The sequence below is a fragment of the Aquarana catesbeiana genome, linkage group LG04 (assembly GCF_042186555.1).
Source record: "Aquarana catesbeiana isolate 2022-GZ linkage group LG04, ASM4218655v1, whole genome shotgun sequence".
NCBI classification, from domain to species: domain Eukaryota; kingdom Metazoa; phylum Chordata; class Amphibia; order Anura; family Ranidae; genus Aquarana; species Aquarana catesbeiana.
This window is the reverse complement of record NC_133327.1, coordinates 494,063,269-494,079,033: the sequence shown is the minus strand read 5'-3', so window position 1 is coordinate 494,079,033 and position 15,765 is coordinate 494,063,269. Positions and strand designations below refer to the sequence as shown.

Genomic DNA, 15,765 nt, shown 5'->3' with positions numbered 1-15,765 from the left:
TGACCTTCTGTTGCATCAGTTCCTGTAACAGAGACTTCGTGGCTAGAGCCTTTTCCCGATCCTTTGGCAGGTTTGTGATGTAAAACCGATTTGGGGGGCTTTGTGAGAATTCCAATTGATAACCCTTTTTGATTAACCCCAGAACAAAAGGACTCTTTGTTGTTTTTTCCCAAATTGGTAAGAAGTCCTGTAGTCTCCCCCCTACTAGATGGTCATTGTTTTTTAGGGGTTTGTTCTGGGGTTCTAAAGAGTACCCCACCTCTACCTCTTCCTCTTTGAGAAGACCAGGGTCTCTTCTGTGTGTGGTCCTTTTCCTTATCGGATTGTCGAAAAGGATGAAAATTTTTCCTCTGCTGTACCGTTTTCTTCTTTTGTGGGAAAGCTTTCTTCTTATCTGCTGTCCTGTCAAGGACAGTCTCCAGTTCTGGCCCAAACATCAGGTCTCTTGAAAAGGGAATTCCGCACAGTTTTACTTTAGAAGCTGAATCCCCTGACCAGGTTTTTAGCCAGAGTGCTCTTTTTGCTGAGTTAACAAGCGCAGAGGACCTGGCTGACATCCTGATAGATTCTGCAGAGGCATCTGCCATATATTTTACTGCCTTAAGCAGGGTAGGGAAGGACTCCAATAAGTCTTTTCTGGAGGTACCTGCAACTACATGATTTTTAAGTTGATCTAACCAACACTCCAGATTCCTAGCCACAACTGTAGCCGCCATTGCTGGCTTAAGATTAGCTAGAGATGAGTCCCAGGCTTTCTTCAGTAGCCCATCTGCCCTCTTATCCATAGCATCTTTGAGAATACCCATGTCCTCAAAAGCTAAATCAGTTTTCCTAGATACTTGAGAAAAAGCAGTGTATATCTTTGGTTTTTTATTCCACAACAGTTCCTCATTCTCCCCAAAAAGGAAACCTCCTTTTGAGGGCTTTAGAAAAAAAAAAACTGTCCTTTCTCTGGATCCTTCCATTCCTTTTTAATAGTGTCTGTTAACACATTATGCACAGGGAACACCTTGTGTTTAATTTCCTCCAGCCCCAGGTACATCTTATCATGCACGGACAGCTGAGCTTTTTCTTCCTGGATCTCCAGGGTAGTATAAATTGCCTTGAGTAATTCATCCACCTCCTCAAGTGAAAGCTTATATCTAGATGATCTTGACTCTTCTTCCACCTCCTCCTTCTCCGAATCAATGGTTGAGGGTGGAATGCTTTCCCTTTCCTCCTCTGACTCACTTTCCACCTGTCTGGAAGTGGACTGAGGGAAACTGGAGTGAGAACTCTGTTCTTGGCTGGAACTCTGGCCGCGTTTCACAAGGGAACGCACTGTCCCTAGGGCCTCTGCTAATTCCTTCCTCACAGAAGATAAGAGTTCTTTGCACTCTTGTGAGGATTCTTCTTTTACTAAATCCACAATGCAGGATTTGCACAGTGGTTTGGGCCAAGAGTCCCTTAAAGGATATTTGCATGAGGGGCACTTTCTCCCTGTTCTCTCTGATTTGGCAGTAGCTTTCTGAAACAGAGAAACAAGAAAAAGCCAGGTCCTTAGAACTAAGGCTTCAGAGAAAAGTAGTACCTCCAGCCAACACCCTAAGTGCCCAGAGTCTCACTCCTTTGCTGAACTGCTAATGGAAAAATTTTACCCCATAGCAGACAGCAGCAGGCTTTGAACCATATAAAGATAAAAACACCCAGTGATATAAAAGGAAAGAGGTGCCACCGCACCTCTCCTACCTGGGCCTGGCCGGCAACCTGGGCGCCTGCATCCGCCATTGCTGCTGACGATTCCGCTGTCTCCATAGTGAAATCCGCAGCTGCTGCACTGTGTACAAGGCTCCATGTGCCAAACAAAAGGAAGTCCCGGCCAGAGGACCCGCCCATTCCTCCTGCGTTCCAGCAGCAGGAACCAATCACTGCTACGCCCCGCCGGAAGTCTCCGCCCACCGGAACTGGCGTCATCCGCTGTCCGGGATTCGGCATCGCCATGCAGAGGCCTGGCATGGACGCTCTTACTGAACACAACCGCGGCCCCCCGAACACCCCGGGTGGAAAAACTTCCGGCAGACCATTACTCCTGTGAGCCGGAGAAGGAAGGGACACCGGAGCACCCCCCTCACGTGCGGGAAGGGGGTGGGCTGGTCTGAGTACCCAAACGTGGAGGTCCTGCCAAAACCCTCTCCTTGGAGAGAGCGCAGCCCCTCTGGTTCCCCAAGCAGTGCTTCCACCATGGCGGAGGAAACACTAAAACTGATGGCATGGTGGAAGCAGCTGCTTTTTAAAGGGGCGTTGTCACACAGTGTTTCCTGTCTAAGAGGTGGAGCTGAGCTCTCTCCAAGTTGCTGTCCTGAAAGGCGAAGGGAGAAAATAAAAACCGCAGAGATGATCAAATACCACCAAAAGAAAGCTCTATTTGTGGGGAAAAAAAAAAAAAAAAAAAGGACAACAATTTTGTTTGGTTACAACGTCACACGATTGCGCAATTGTCAGTTAAAGTGACGCAGTGTCGAATCGCAAAAAGAGCTCTGGTCAGGAAGGGGGTAAAATCTTCCAGGGCTAAAGCGGTTAAAGTGGATGTAAACCCTCACATATACCAAGTGAAGTGAACAGCCTCAGATGATACACAGAGATGAAACAAATCTCCCTACATAAGTTTTATTTGTATATCTGCTGTCTTCAGCTGTCTATATTCTTAAGAAAGTGAACATTATGTTCAAAATTTTTCTTCCTGTTCCACCACTGGGTGTGAAGTCTTGGCATACACTGTGTGACAGCTGCTTGGAGGAAAGGCCCCCCCCCCACATAGGCAGAGGAATAAAGAAACATGCAGAGCTTTGCTGTTAGCTCTCTGCTAATCTATCTCTATGCACCCACCCGACAAGAATTTCCAGCTGCTTTTATCTCGTGTCAGAGAACTTGGCAGAAGTTATCATGCTGATAACAGAGGAACGAAGCAGCAGAAAGACAGGGGACTTAGTACTTTGGAGAAAGATAAGTAAACACTGCAGGCATATGTTCCTAGATCATGAATGGGCTTTACATCCACTTTAAGGCATGCTATGCATTAAAATAAAAAGCCTTCTGTGTGCAGCAGCCCCCCCCCCATACTTACCTAGGCGCCATCTCGATCCAGTGATATTGCACGAGAGACTCGGCTGTCCAGGATGCTCCCTCCTCATTGGCTGAGACTGCAGCGAAGCGCCATTGGCTCCAGCTCCTGTCAAAGCCAGTGAGCCAATGAGGAGAGAGGGGGCAGGCCACAGCTCCGTGTCTGAATGGACACAGGGAGTTGTGGCTCAGCTCGGGTGCGCCCATAGTAGGCGCTTGCTGTGGAGGCACTCAACAGGAGGGAGTGACCAGAGAAGAGGAGGATTTGGGCTGCTCTGTGCAAAACCACTGAACACAGCAGGTAAGTATAACCAGAAGTGCCCGTGATCGTTGGGTCCGCGGGATCCAGCACATTACGAATTGGGATAAAGGGCCAATCACAGCGGCCCTTTACCATGTGATCGCTCCGTCCAATGACGGAGCAATCACTTTGTCAACAAACCGGGATCATGCCCAGTTCAGCCCATGCTGCTGCAGTGTGTCTCTCTCCTTACACGCTGTATCGATGTGAGGAGACGAGAGAAAGACAACAGCAATGTGAGCTGGCATGATCCTGTGCCATTACAGTGCTCATCAGTGCCACTACAGTGCTCATCAGTGTCACTAGTTCCACTAAAGTGCTCAGTGAGAGCTTATCACTGCCATCAGAGCACATCAGTTCCCTTCAGTGCGTGCTTATCAGTACTCATCAGTAACCTACAGTGCACATCAGTACCCTACAGTGCTCATAAGTGCCCAAAAGTGCACATCAGTGCCAACCTATCAGTGGATCCGCATCAGCATGTCAGTGCCATAAAAAAAAATGCGTTTTTATTTTAGAAAAACTTGTGGAAACAAATATTTTCCAAAAAGGGGTCATTTGGGGGGTGTTTGAACTCTCCTGGCATTTTATGCCAAACATTAGAAGCTTATGCCACATATATCATGCACTCTAACCACTTGAAGACCAAGCCTTTTCTGACACATTTTGTTTTTTGGACTCTTTGAACCGCTACAAAAAAATTGTAACTGCTAGCGCTAGCAGAGATCAGGCCTGACTCTGCTAACACTGTGGTTTAGTGTATCGGACGTGACAGTGATCTGCTGATACTGCACTTGTTTGGGTAGGGTGGAGGGGCTAAAATGCAGATGCTAGCAGGGTCAGCCCCGACACCTGCCAACGCCGCGTTTTTTGGAACACTATAATATTGGGGACGCTAGTATAGTTCTGATCAAAGATATTGATCCGTTTAGACACTATACTAGCAATAGAGGTGTATAGTGTGTGTTAGTGTTACTGGCAATCAAAGGGTTGAAAGCTGACGCGATCTGAGACTGACACTAACGGATGTTGACGCTAACTAGCATCACCCATGATACTAATACAGTGATAAGAAAAAAACATCTGTACACTGTGACAGGGAGTGAAAAAGGGTTAACTGGGGGTGATCAGGGGGTTAAAATTTTATAAGGGGAGGTACCCTGAACCTATCATCTGGGACCAACTCCAAAAGCTATTTAGCATCACAAGTGACACCACTACAGTGATCACTAAAAAATCTGTACACTGTACTTAGTGACACTGTGACATGGAGTGAAAGGGTTAACTGGGGGGGGGGGGGGGCGATCAGGAGATTAAAATGTGCCAAACTGTGTGTACTGGGGTCAGTGTAGTGCTTTACTCACAGTAGAGTGCTCTCTCCTCTCACGCTGGAACCGAAAAGGGCTCCAGGGGAGGAGATTGCATCATTTCCTGTGGCTGTATTTACATTACACAGGCAGAGGACGTTCTGCCATTAGTCAGAAACAATTAGCAGGTCCAGGCCATAAATCATTGGCCTGGACCCGATGACTGATCAGTTCTGCATCAAATCCGATCGCCATGGCAACAGCAGGCACAAATCACATACAGGTACGTGATTTTGCAGAACTGGGCCGCCCGGCTGCATTATATCGTGGGGCGTTCCGGAAGTGGTTAATATGACAATTTTGTGGGGGGGAGACCCACTTTATTTTGCAAAGAATTGTAGGAAGAAATTACTTCAAAAACTCACTATGCACCTTAAATACTTTGGAATGTCTTTCCAAAAAGAGGTAATTTGAGGGTTATTTGTACTTGTCCTGGCTTGTTAGTGTCTCAAGAAATTAGATAGGCCATTAGTACATCAGGTGTGATCAATTGGCACATAGCTTGTAGACTCTATAACCTTCACAATGGCCAAATAATAAACACTGATTTGAGTTATTATTTTACCAAAGATATGAAGCAGTATAACTTTTGGCCAAAATGCATGAAGAAAAATTACTAATCTGCAAAACTGTATAAGGCCACATGCACACGAGACGCTGTTAAACTCGCGTTCAGAGGCAGTTGGACACTTTTTTCAACTGCCCATGAACCCATTCAATGTTATCCTATGTGTCCATGTACAGTGTCTCGTTTTTTGGCGTTTAGGCAGTTGCGTTTAACCTTATGTTTCCAGAAGCAAAAAATGGGTTCAGACGCAAAAGTTTTTCACGTTTCAGACGCGGCTAAACGCCGGTACCGTTTGCGTTTATAAGTGTTTTTTACAACTTGAACTTGGGGCCCCATATCTCGGGGCCACTTAGTGCTAGGAACCCCAAATTTGGTGTGCTAACAAAGTTGGACTAAACACTATAACATATTCAAATTTGGGGTTCCTAGCACTAAGTGGCCCTGAGATATGGGGCCCCAAATCCGGGTCACAAAATGTCATTCTCTGCTGCAGAAGTGCTTGATATCCAAATTTGGGTATGTTGTAGTGCTAGTTCCACTGTGTTAGCACACCAAATTTGGGGTTCCTAGCACCAAGTGGCCCCGAGATACGGGGCCCCGAAGTTGGGTCGCAAAATGTCATTCTCTGCTCTGCAGATGCTTCTAGACGCTAAACGCGGCATGCAAACGCGGCAAAACGGGCGTTTCTAAACGCCGGTTTCAGCTTTTAAAAACGTGTTCAGCAGAGTTTGCACCGACGTCTCGTGTGCATGAGGCCTAACCGAAACGAAGAAAAATGCTTTTTTTTACTACAAAATTTTCAGTCTTTTTTTATTTATAGCACAAAAAATAAAAAACTCAGTGGTGATTAAATACCACCAAAAGAAAGCTCTATTTGTGGGGGAAAAAAAAAAGACAACAATGTCATATGGGTGCAGTGTTGCATGGCTGAGTAAGGCCGGGTTCACACTGGTGCAACACGACAGCCGTCCTACTTTGGATGTGATTTTGCCCTGCGACTAGAAGCCGACATGCGTCCGACTTTCAGTGAACGGGGATCCAACTTGGATCCCTGCCAATACCAGGCACTGTGTTTGGTATGAATTTTGAGGGGGAACCCCATGCCAAATTTTGAATAAAAAACCGGCATGGGTTCCCCCTCCAAGAGCATACCAGGCCCTTGGGTTTGGTATGGGTTTTAAGGGGAACCCCCTACGCCGAAAAAATGTTGTGGGGTTCCCCCCAAATCCATACCAGACCCTTATCCGAGCACGCTGCCCCCCCCCTCCTGAACCGTACCAGGCCGCATGCCCTCAGCATGGGGGGTGGGTGCTTTGGGGCAGGGGGAGCCCTGCAGCCACCCCCACCTAGAAAGCACCTTGTGCCAATGTTGATGAGGACAAGGGCCTTTTCCCAACAACCCTGGCCGTTGGTTGTCGGCGTCTGCGGGCAGGGGGCTTATCAGAATCCGGGACCCCCTTTAATAAGGGGGCCCCCAGATCCCGGCCCCCCACACATCGTACCCCTACCCATTCACCTAGGAAAAAAGGCGTCAAAAAAAAAAAAAAAAAAACACACTAGACGGGTTTTTAAAGTAATATATTAGGCAGCTCTGGGGGTCTTCTTCCAACTTCAGGGGTCTTCATCCGACTTCTCCGCTCTCTCCGGCCTCTTCTCCCGGGCTCCTCCGCCATCTTCTGCTCTTTTGCTAGCGGTGGCCCGGTCTTCTCCGTCGTCTCGTTCCCTCTTCTATTCTTCTGATGTTGACACGACGCTCTCTCCCGCTGTAATGATGTGTGCAAGGTGCGCGGCGACTTATATAGGTATGGGGCGTGGTCACCGGCTGATGTCACCCGGTGATCCCGCCCCCTTATGACATCACCACCCATCATGCCACGGGCCGTGATGTCATAAGGGGGGGGTCACCGGGTGACATCAGCTGGTGACCACGCCCCATGCCTATATAAGTCGCCGCGCACCTTGCACACATCATTACAGCATGAGAGAGCATCGTGTCAACATCAGCAGAAGAGAAGAGGGAACGAGACGACGGAGAAGACCGGGCCACCGCTAGCAAAAGAGCAGAAGATAGCGGAGGAGCCCGGCAGAAGAACCGGACACTGGGAGAAGAGGCCAGAGAGCGGGAGAAGAACCGGACACCGGGAGAAGAGGCCGGAGAGAACGGAGAAGTCGGAAGAAGACCCCCCGAAGATGGAAGAAGACCCCCGGAGCTGCCTAATAAATTACTTTAAAAACCTGTCTAGTGTGTTTTTTTATTGACACTTTTTTTCCTAGGTGAATGGGTAGGGGTACGATGTACCCCATACTCATTTACATAGGGTGGGGGGCCGGGATCTGGGGGCCCCCTTATTAAAGGGGGCTCCCGGATTCCGATAAGCCCCCCGCCTGCAGACCCCGACAACCAACGGCCAGGGTTTTCGGGAAGAGGCCCTTGTCCTCATCAACACGGGGACAAGGTGCTTTGGGGTGGGGGGCCACAGGGCTCCCCCCTGCTCCAAAGCACCCACCCCCTCATGTTGAGGGCATGCGGCCTGGTACGGTTCAGGAGGGGGGGGGGGCGCTCGCTCGTCCCCACTCCTTTTCCTGACCGGCCAGGCTGCGTGCTTGGATAAGGGTCTGGTATGGATTTGGGGGGACCCCCACACCGTTTTTTCTGCGTAGAGGGTTCAACTTAAAATCCATACCAGACCCAAGGGCCTGGTATGCTCTTGGAGCAGGAACCATGCCGGTTTTTTATTTAAAATTTGGCGCGGAGTTCCCCCTCAAAATCATCTGAGCACAAGTCGCATGCCAAAGTCGGATCATGCGAGACGGCGATCTGACTTTGATCCAACTTCAATGATACTCAATGGGCTGAAGCAGGATCAAAGTCGGATCAAAGTAGTACAGGGAGCATTTTCAAAGTCAGACCGACTTGTGTGGGACCAATTAGGACGGCTCCCATAGGGGAACATTGATTTTCACACGTCATGCGACATGAGCTCCCACTGTCGGAGCGTTTGTCGCACTAGTGTGAACCCAGCCTAATTGTCAAAGTGTGAAAGCACTGAAAGCTAAATATTAGCCTGGTCAGGAAGGGGGTAAAAAAAGTGTCCAGTAGGCAAGTGGTTAAATATAAATACCAATAAGAATTTGAGATGTACTGAAAAACAAACACTGAAAAGCTACATTTGATTCAATAAAAAAATGTTTTACCTTGGATTATGAGATGGACCAGTTGAAATTGGCTCTTCAAATCTATAAGTGAGTTCCAATTTGTTACAATAGGCTATAAGCTGTCCTTTAAAATTCTGTTCTCCCATTGTGAAATCCTGAAAAATATATACACAATTAATTTACCACACATTTTCAGAGGAAAAAACAAAAACAAATAAAAAACTGACTAACCGAATGGGGAAGCGGGTTGCACAATTTTAAGCAGTGCTTCGCTACTACACAGACACTTCTTGCCTAGGAACTACCCGGTTTAGTGCCTGAGCTCATTCTTGCTAAGTGGACTGACATGTACCAAACATTATATTTACAGGTAGCTTTTCCTTAAAAAGTCATCATCTGTGTCATGAGAAAGTAGTATGCCTTCCTAAATGAAAGAATATTTTAAAAATTCTGCTAGTTTTGGGACCCCCGAAATAAACTACATAGCCAGGTCTCTGGCCTCACTTATCCTAAGTGCAGCTACAGTGAGGGAAAAAAAATTATTTGGTCCCTTGATTTTGTATGTTGCGCGCCCCCCCCCCCCCCCAAAAGAAATGATCAGTCCATAAATTTTAATGGTAGGTTTATTTTAGGCCCCTTTCACACATACGGACCGTTCATCCGTTTTTCATCCATCCATTGACAAAAGAAAAAAGGGACATCAAGGCATTCCTATGGAAAAACGGATGACAACGGATTATCATTTATTTGCATCTGTTTTCGTCAACATACATTTTTTTGAATGGATGAAAGCCCTATTTTTCAATCTGTCAATAAAACGTAAAGGACGGAAAATGGATGTTAGCGGACGACATCTGCTTACATCTGATCCGCTGACATCCGTTTTTAAACCCTCCCCCTGCCTCTTTAACCGCCTCACGCCCGCCCGCTGTCATATGATATGGCGGACTTTGAGCGGAGATATCTGAATGATGCCTGTAGCTAGACATCATTCAGATATTGCCGTTTTCAGCCTGCGATTCCCTACACCATAAGAAAGATCATAGCAGCTCTTCTTACGGGAGGCGAGAGGGGACGCCCCCCCTCCCGCCACCCTCCGGTGCTTTTACCGACTCAACCGCTATGATCGGTGAGTCAGACACAGGATCTGCAGGCCCCGGATGGTGATCATAGAGATTTCCAGTGGACCAGATGGTCGCCGGAGCTTCTATGATCGTTGGAGGCCGGGCGCGATGCTATGACGTCTTGCCCGCCCTCTGCATTAAAAAAAATGGCCCTGCCTCGGCTGGGAAGCAGTGATCGGTTTATTTTTTTTTTTTTATTTCAGGCTTCCCAGCCTAGTGGTGAGATGTGGGGTCTTATTGACCCCATATCTCACTATAAAAAGAGGACCTGTCATGTCACATTCCTATTACAAGGGATGTTTACATTCCTTGTAATAGGAATAAAGTGATCAAAAATTTTTTTTTTTTCAAAATAGTGTCAGAATAAAAAAGAAAGAAAAAAAAGAGAAGAAAACATTTTTTAAAGCACCCCTGTCCCCGCATGCTCGCACGCAGAATCGAACACATACGCAAGTCAGGCCCACAAATGAAAAACGGTGTTCAAACCATACATGTGAGGTATCAACGCGAACGTTGGAGTGAGAGCAATAATTTTGTCCCTAGACTTCCTCTAACTCAAAACATGTAGCCAGTGAAAAAATTTCAAGCGTCGCCTATGGGGATTTTTAAATACCGAACTTTGGCGCCATTCCACAAGTGTGTGCAATTTTGAAGCGTGACATGTTAGGTATCTATTTACTTGGCGTAACTTCATCTTTCACAATACGCAAAAACATTGGGCTAACTTTACTGTTCTGTTTTTTTTTAAGCACAAAACTGTTTTCACAAAAAAAAACGCGTTCGAAATTTGCTGCGCAAATACCGTGCGAGATAAAAAGTTGCAACACCCGCCACTGTATTCTCTAGGGTCTTTGCTAAAAAAAACATATATAATGTTTGGGGGTTCTATGTAATTTTCTAACAAAAAAATTATGATTTTTACATGTAGGAGAGAAATGTCAGAATTGGCCTGGGTGGCAAGTGGTTAAACACACTGCACATAGCTGCTTGCTAAGGAGGGGACCGGCCAGCTGCATCTAAAAAAAAAAAAAACCTGGCGTGAGGTCCCCCATACCAGACCCTTATTCGAGCAGGCAGCCTGGCAGGTCAGGAAAGGGAGGGAATGAGCGAGACACCCCCCCTCCTAAACCATACCAGTCCACATGCCCTCAACATGGGGGAGGTGGGTGCTTTGGGGCAGGGGGGGCTCTGCGACCCCCACCACAAAGCACCTTGTCTCCATGTTGATGGGGACAAGGGCCTCTTCCCAACAACCCTGGCCAGTGGTCGTCAGGGTCTGCGGGTGGTGGGGCTTATCGGAATCTGGAAGCCCCCTTTAACAAGAGAGCCCCCAGATTCTGGGCCTCCCCCCATGTGAATGGGTATCGGGTACATCGTACCCCCTACACATTCACCAAAAAAAAAGCAGTGAAAAGTTGAAAAAAAAAAAAAAAGCCATGGGGCGTGGCTATTCAATGACGTCACCCAGAGAACCTGCCCTTGTGACATCACAGGGGGCGGGCTCTCTGGGTGACATCACCTGATGGCCATGCCCTATGGCTATATAACAGATGCCAGACAGCGGGGTGACAACACAACGGAGGAAGTCAGCCACAGAACAGCGTTTTTTTTTTTTTTTAAGTGGGTAACAGGCGGCGAGCGAGAAGACGGCGTTGAGAGACACAGCTCAGAGCTTTTAATAAAGGAATTGTCAAAAACCGGCTTTTTTTTTTCCACTTTTTAGGTGACTGGTAGGGGGACCCGATACCCATTCACATAGGGGGAGGCTGGGATCTGAGCCAGGGTTGTCGGGAAGAGGCCCTTGTCCCCATCAAAGCACCCATTCCCCCATGTTGAGGGCATGCGGACTGGTATGGTTCGGGGGGGGGGGGAGGATGCTCCCTTTCCTGACCTGCATGCTCGGATAGAGGTCCGGAATGAATTTTGGGGGGGACCCCACGCCATTTTTTAAAAAAATTTTGGCGGGGGGGTCCCCTCCGAATCCAATTTTTTACATTTAGCTGTCAGCGGGGAATCCCACTGATGACTCATCAGTTAAGGATGCGGAGGCTGGCTTCCCGGCCCTCTCCTTAGCAACCAGCATAAAATTGGGTATATTGGATTGTACAATATTTTTTATTTTATTTATTTATTGTTTTTAAGTTTGAACTGGATGGACTATATACAGTGTGTGAAGATCAGTCATTTTTTTTTTATGAAAAACAATGACCCAAAAACACACGGCCAAGGCAACAGGAGTGGCTCAAGAAGAAGCACATTTAAGTCCTGGATGGCCTAGCCAGTCTCCAGACCTTAATCCCATAGAAAATATGTGGAGGGAGCTGAAGGTTCGAGTTTTACCAAACGTCAGCCTCGAAACCTTAATGAGTTGGAGATGATCTGCAAAGAGGAGTGGGACAAAATCCCTCCTGAGATGTGTGCAAACCTGGTGGCCAACTACAAGAAACGTCTTACCTTTGTGCTTGCCAACAAGGGTTTTGCCAAGTACTACATCATGTTTTGCGAAGGGGTCAAATAGTTATTTCACTCTTAAAAATGCAAATCAATTTATAACTTTTTTGAAATGCGTTTTTCTGGATGAGCCGCATCCGTATTAGGTGTGAAGCCAGTCTAAGAGTGTAGGAGGACCTGAAGCCTAAGAGCTAACTCAAAAGAAACCCGTTTCTTGTCTGTGCAACTTGCAAGAGATTCATGTATCTATTCAAGGGCACAATTGCAATAAAACCATGATTTTGCTGTGTTTTAGATGCGTTTTTCTGTGTGCATCTAGTGTGTTTTTGGGTTGCCTGCACCTGTGAAAAATGGACATGTGACAAAAAAAAGCACCAAAAAACGCAAATCGTGGTGCGTTTTTACCACGCTCCTACCGCAATTTCCATTCATTTAAACGGGAAGCTGCATTTTTGGTGCGGTTTTCAAAACCACACCAAAGATGCAGCATTCAAGACTTTTCAAAACACAATAATTACATATTCAACACAATTTACTTTAACATGAAAGAGGTCCTTTTTACCTCCACTTTATTATCACTGATCTGTCATTAATTCTGAAAGAATCTGTCGCAGCCATAGTGCAGGATGTAAAAGTGTGGCACATAAGAACTACCTTGTTACACAAAATAAGAAGAAAATTGTCGTATGGCTTTTGTGAACTTGGTGCAGGAATTTCTAATGCAGCCAAGATGCCAAAAAAGTTTTGGAAATGCTTTATTAAATGGTCCTGATAAGGATTGAAAGCAGAGACCACATTGTCCCCATGCAGGATCAAAAAAGGTTCCTTGCAGTATAAAGCTGTCAGTTCAAACTCATCTAGCTAAGGTGGTAGCAAAAAGTGAATCTGAGCAGAGAGAAAGATGACTCCGATAGGTTAAATTCACACGAAGGTAGAGGAAATTTGACCAGGAGAGTCAGAACATCGCTTTCTATGCGCACGGTCCACACGCAACGCATACTCAGAATTCTACTTTACAATCTACCTCTGCTACCTCTGGTGATTTGGGAACTTCCTCTTTCTCAAGCTTTAGCTATGTCTAAGGTAAGCTCATCTATTATCACTAATGCTACAGGTGCACACAAATTGATGTACAAAGTAATCTATGGCAAAAAGTATTCATCATCCAGGTCTCATTCACTTGAGAATGAGATCTGGAAATAATTCACCATGGAAGACATGAAGTCCCTTAACGAACTGATGAAGCTTTGGGAGGGGAGTAATACTTCTGACGAACTGGTTCCTAATTCATTAGACGAGATTGGTGGGTTATCCATCACTCAAACATCTTCGAGCATTTGCTTCCCTCCTCCTCAGCTCTATCAACCACGATCAAGAGCATTTCCTCTATTACAGGCCAACCCTAACATTTGGGCATTCACCCAACAAGTGACCAAAGAGATCGAAAAAAAAAAAAAAAAAACCCGAAGGAATTATAATGCTTCAAATCTAGATCCAGCTTTGCATAAGGCTATCTCAGATTTGAAGAATAATCACCAACTTGTGATAAAACAGTCAGACAAAAGTGGAAATATAGTCATAATGGATACTAACTTATGAACAGATGGTTAAGGACCTTTTAAACAACAGGGAATGGGAACTTTTTCTTGGCAGAATGATGACCAAGTTTACGAACCTCATTCCCCAAGCTCATCTAAATAACCTGGATTGATAAGAAAACATTGGACTTCCTAAATGTAAAAACACCAAAAACTCCCACCCTATACGCCTTGCCTAAAATCCACAAAAGTCAGATTCAACCACCAGGTAGACCTATAGTTTCTGGCAATGGCTGTTTGACTGAGCCAGCAAGAAAATTAGTCAATGACTATTTACGTCCCCATGTCACTGCACTTATGTCTCAGATTCAGGATATTAGTGACCTGATCCGGGCCCTTAACAACTTTCACTTGCCGGAAGGTGCTTGGCTGGTTGCGGTTGATGTGGAGGCCCTCTACAACTCCATCCCCCATGAAAGGGGGGTTCGGATTGTAAAGGGCTTCTTATCTGAGTGCGGTAGCACGTCAAGTCCTTACAACAAAGTTCATTTTGGACCTCCTCAGATTTGTCCTCATGAACAATGTGTTTTTGTTTCGCTGTTCCCACTACTTCCAGGTGCAGGGGGTTGCGATGGGGACACGATGTGACCCATCCTATGCCAACCTGTACCTTGAGGGGTGGGAATGAGACCTTTTCTCCAGGGATAATCTACAATAGCTTCTGGGTAACATCCTAATCTGGAAAAGATTCATTGATGAGGTGTTCATCATCTGGACCGGGACATCTGAGGAATTGGGGACCTTCATTGGTAAGATTGGGGTTAATGACTTCAATCTTAAGTTCACTATGACCAAAAGAGCATCAGCTTCTTGGATATACAAATATATATCAAATCAAGATGGTAGTCTGGGTTCCACATGATACAGAAAACCATCAGCAGGAAAACACAATTCTCCATACAACTAGCTCGCACCCCAATCCATTGATATCCAGTATTCCTTACAGTCAGAAAATTGATAGACTCCCATAGGTTGGTGTGTGAATTGCCAACATCCCTAAAATACTTGAAGATAAAAAACCTCAAAATAGGATTTTAAAAGCAATGGAAAAAAAAAAAAAAAAAAAAGGAAATTTATTAATACAAAATTAATCATAAAAACAGAATTCTTATGGAAAAAAAACTTCAAGAACAACACATAAACATGCATTGTAAATGTTACACAGTAGTTGACAAAAATGGTAAAATCCTACTACATTGATTGGAACCACCCATGCAGATAGCCAAAGATGGTAGGTAGTGGAAAAGACCAACGCGTTTCGAAAAGTGCATAAATTATAATCTTCATCAGGTACTGTTACCACCTCTGAAATGATAAAATACAGTATAAATGCATTAGGTCCAAAATTACATTGAACCATTAAATACAAAATTAACTTTGACATATACTGAATACAATCAATAAACTTACATGTCAAATAAATTGATATGGAAAAAATATTCCCTCAGCACCAAAAATCATCCTGAAAGTTTGAAGAAGCCTTTCATCACACAAAAGGGACCATAGAGTAAGAATCCCAACAAAAGCGTCAAAAAAGGGGAGGTCCCAAAGTCATCCCAACCAATGAACAGGGAAAACCTACAATCAGAATTTGAAGTTTAATTACAGAGTGCACATGAACAGGTTATATAAGTGTGTCAAGGGGACAGACCCGGTCCCCCAAGTGAGGACACCACTCGGGAGAACCAGCCAACCCACCAAGGGGGAGGCTGCATCCTCGGGGGCACCCAACACCGACGGGGCCGGCACCTGCGCCCAAGGAGAGACTCAACCCAAAGAAAAAATTAAAAAAAAAAAAATAGGCCACACTTACAAGTTGTAGTTTAGCAATTCCTGGAAAGGACACTTGAATTGCAGTGACCCCTGCCTTCAAAGATGGACAGAGGACGGCCCCCCTTATGGAAAAGCTGGACTTCCCTGGATACAATCCAAACAAAAAGGTGTGGAGAGAAAATGGCGCCCTTATGACCCCTGGCGTCTTCCTTATAAATCCCCTATGGATCAACAATTAGCCCTTGTTAGGTGCCGGGAGATGACGTTTCACGGCACAAAGGCCGCAACATCACCTCCTCGTGTGGCAGCCCAAACAGAGGGCCAGTGG

General features: G+C 45.8%; 1 protein-coding gene across 4 annotated transcripts in view; it reads right to left on the bottom strand.

Moving 5' to 3' along the window:
• Positions 1–15,765, bottom strand: part of LOC141140472 (interferon-induced, double-stranded RNA-activated protein kinase-like) — a 391,078-nt gene that overhangs the window by 337,705 nt on the left and 37,608 nt on the right. For 3 of the 4 annotated variants that reach the window (XM_073627695.1, XM_073627696.1, XM_073627698.1), the window contains exon 2: positions 8,531–8,646. In XM_073627695.1, the coding sequence (XP_073483796.1) occupies positions 8,531–8,646 (116 nt within the window). Of the gene's footprint in view, positions 1–8,530; positions 8,647–9,144; positions 9,164–15,765 lie in introns of those variants that run through there. The other variant, XM_073627697.1, reaches the window with a different exon arrangement.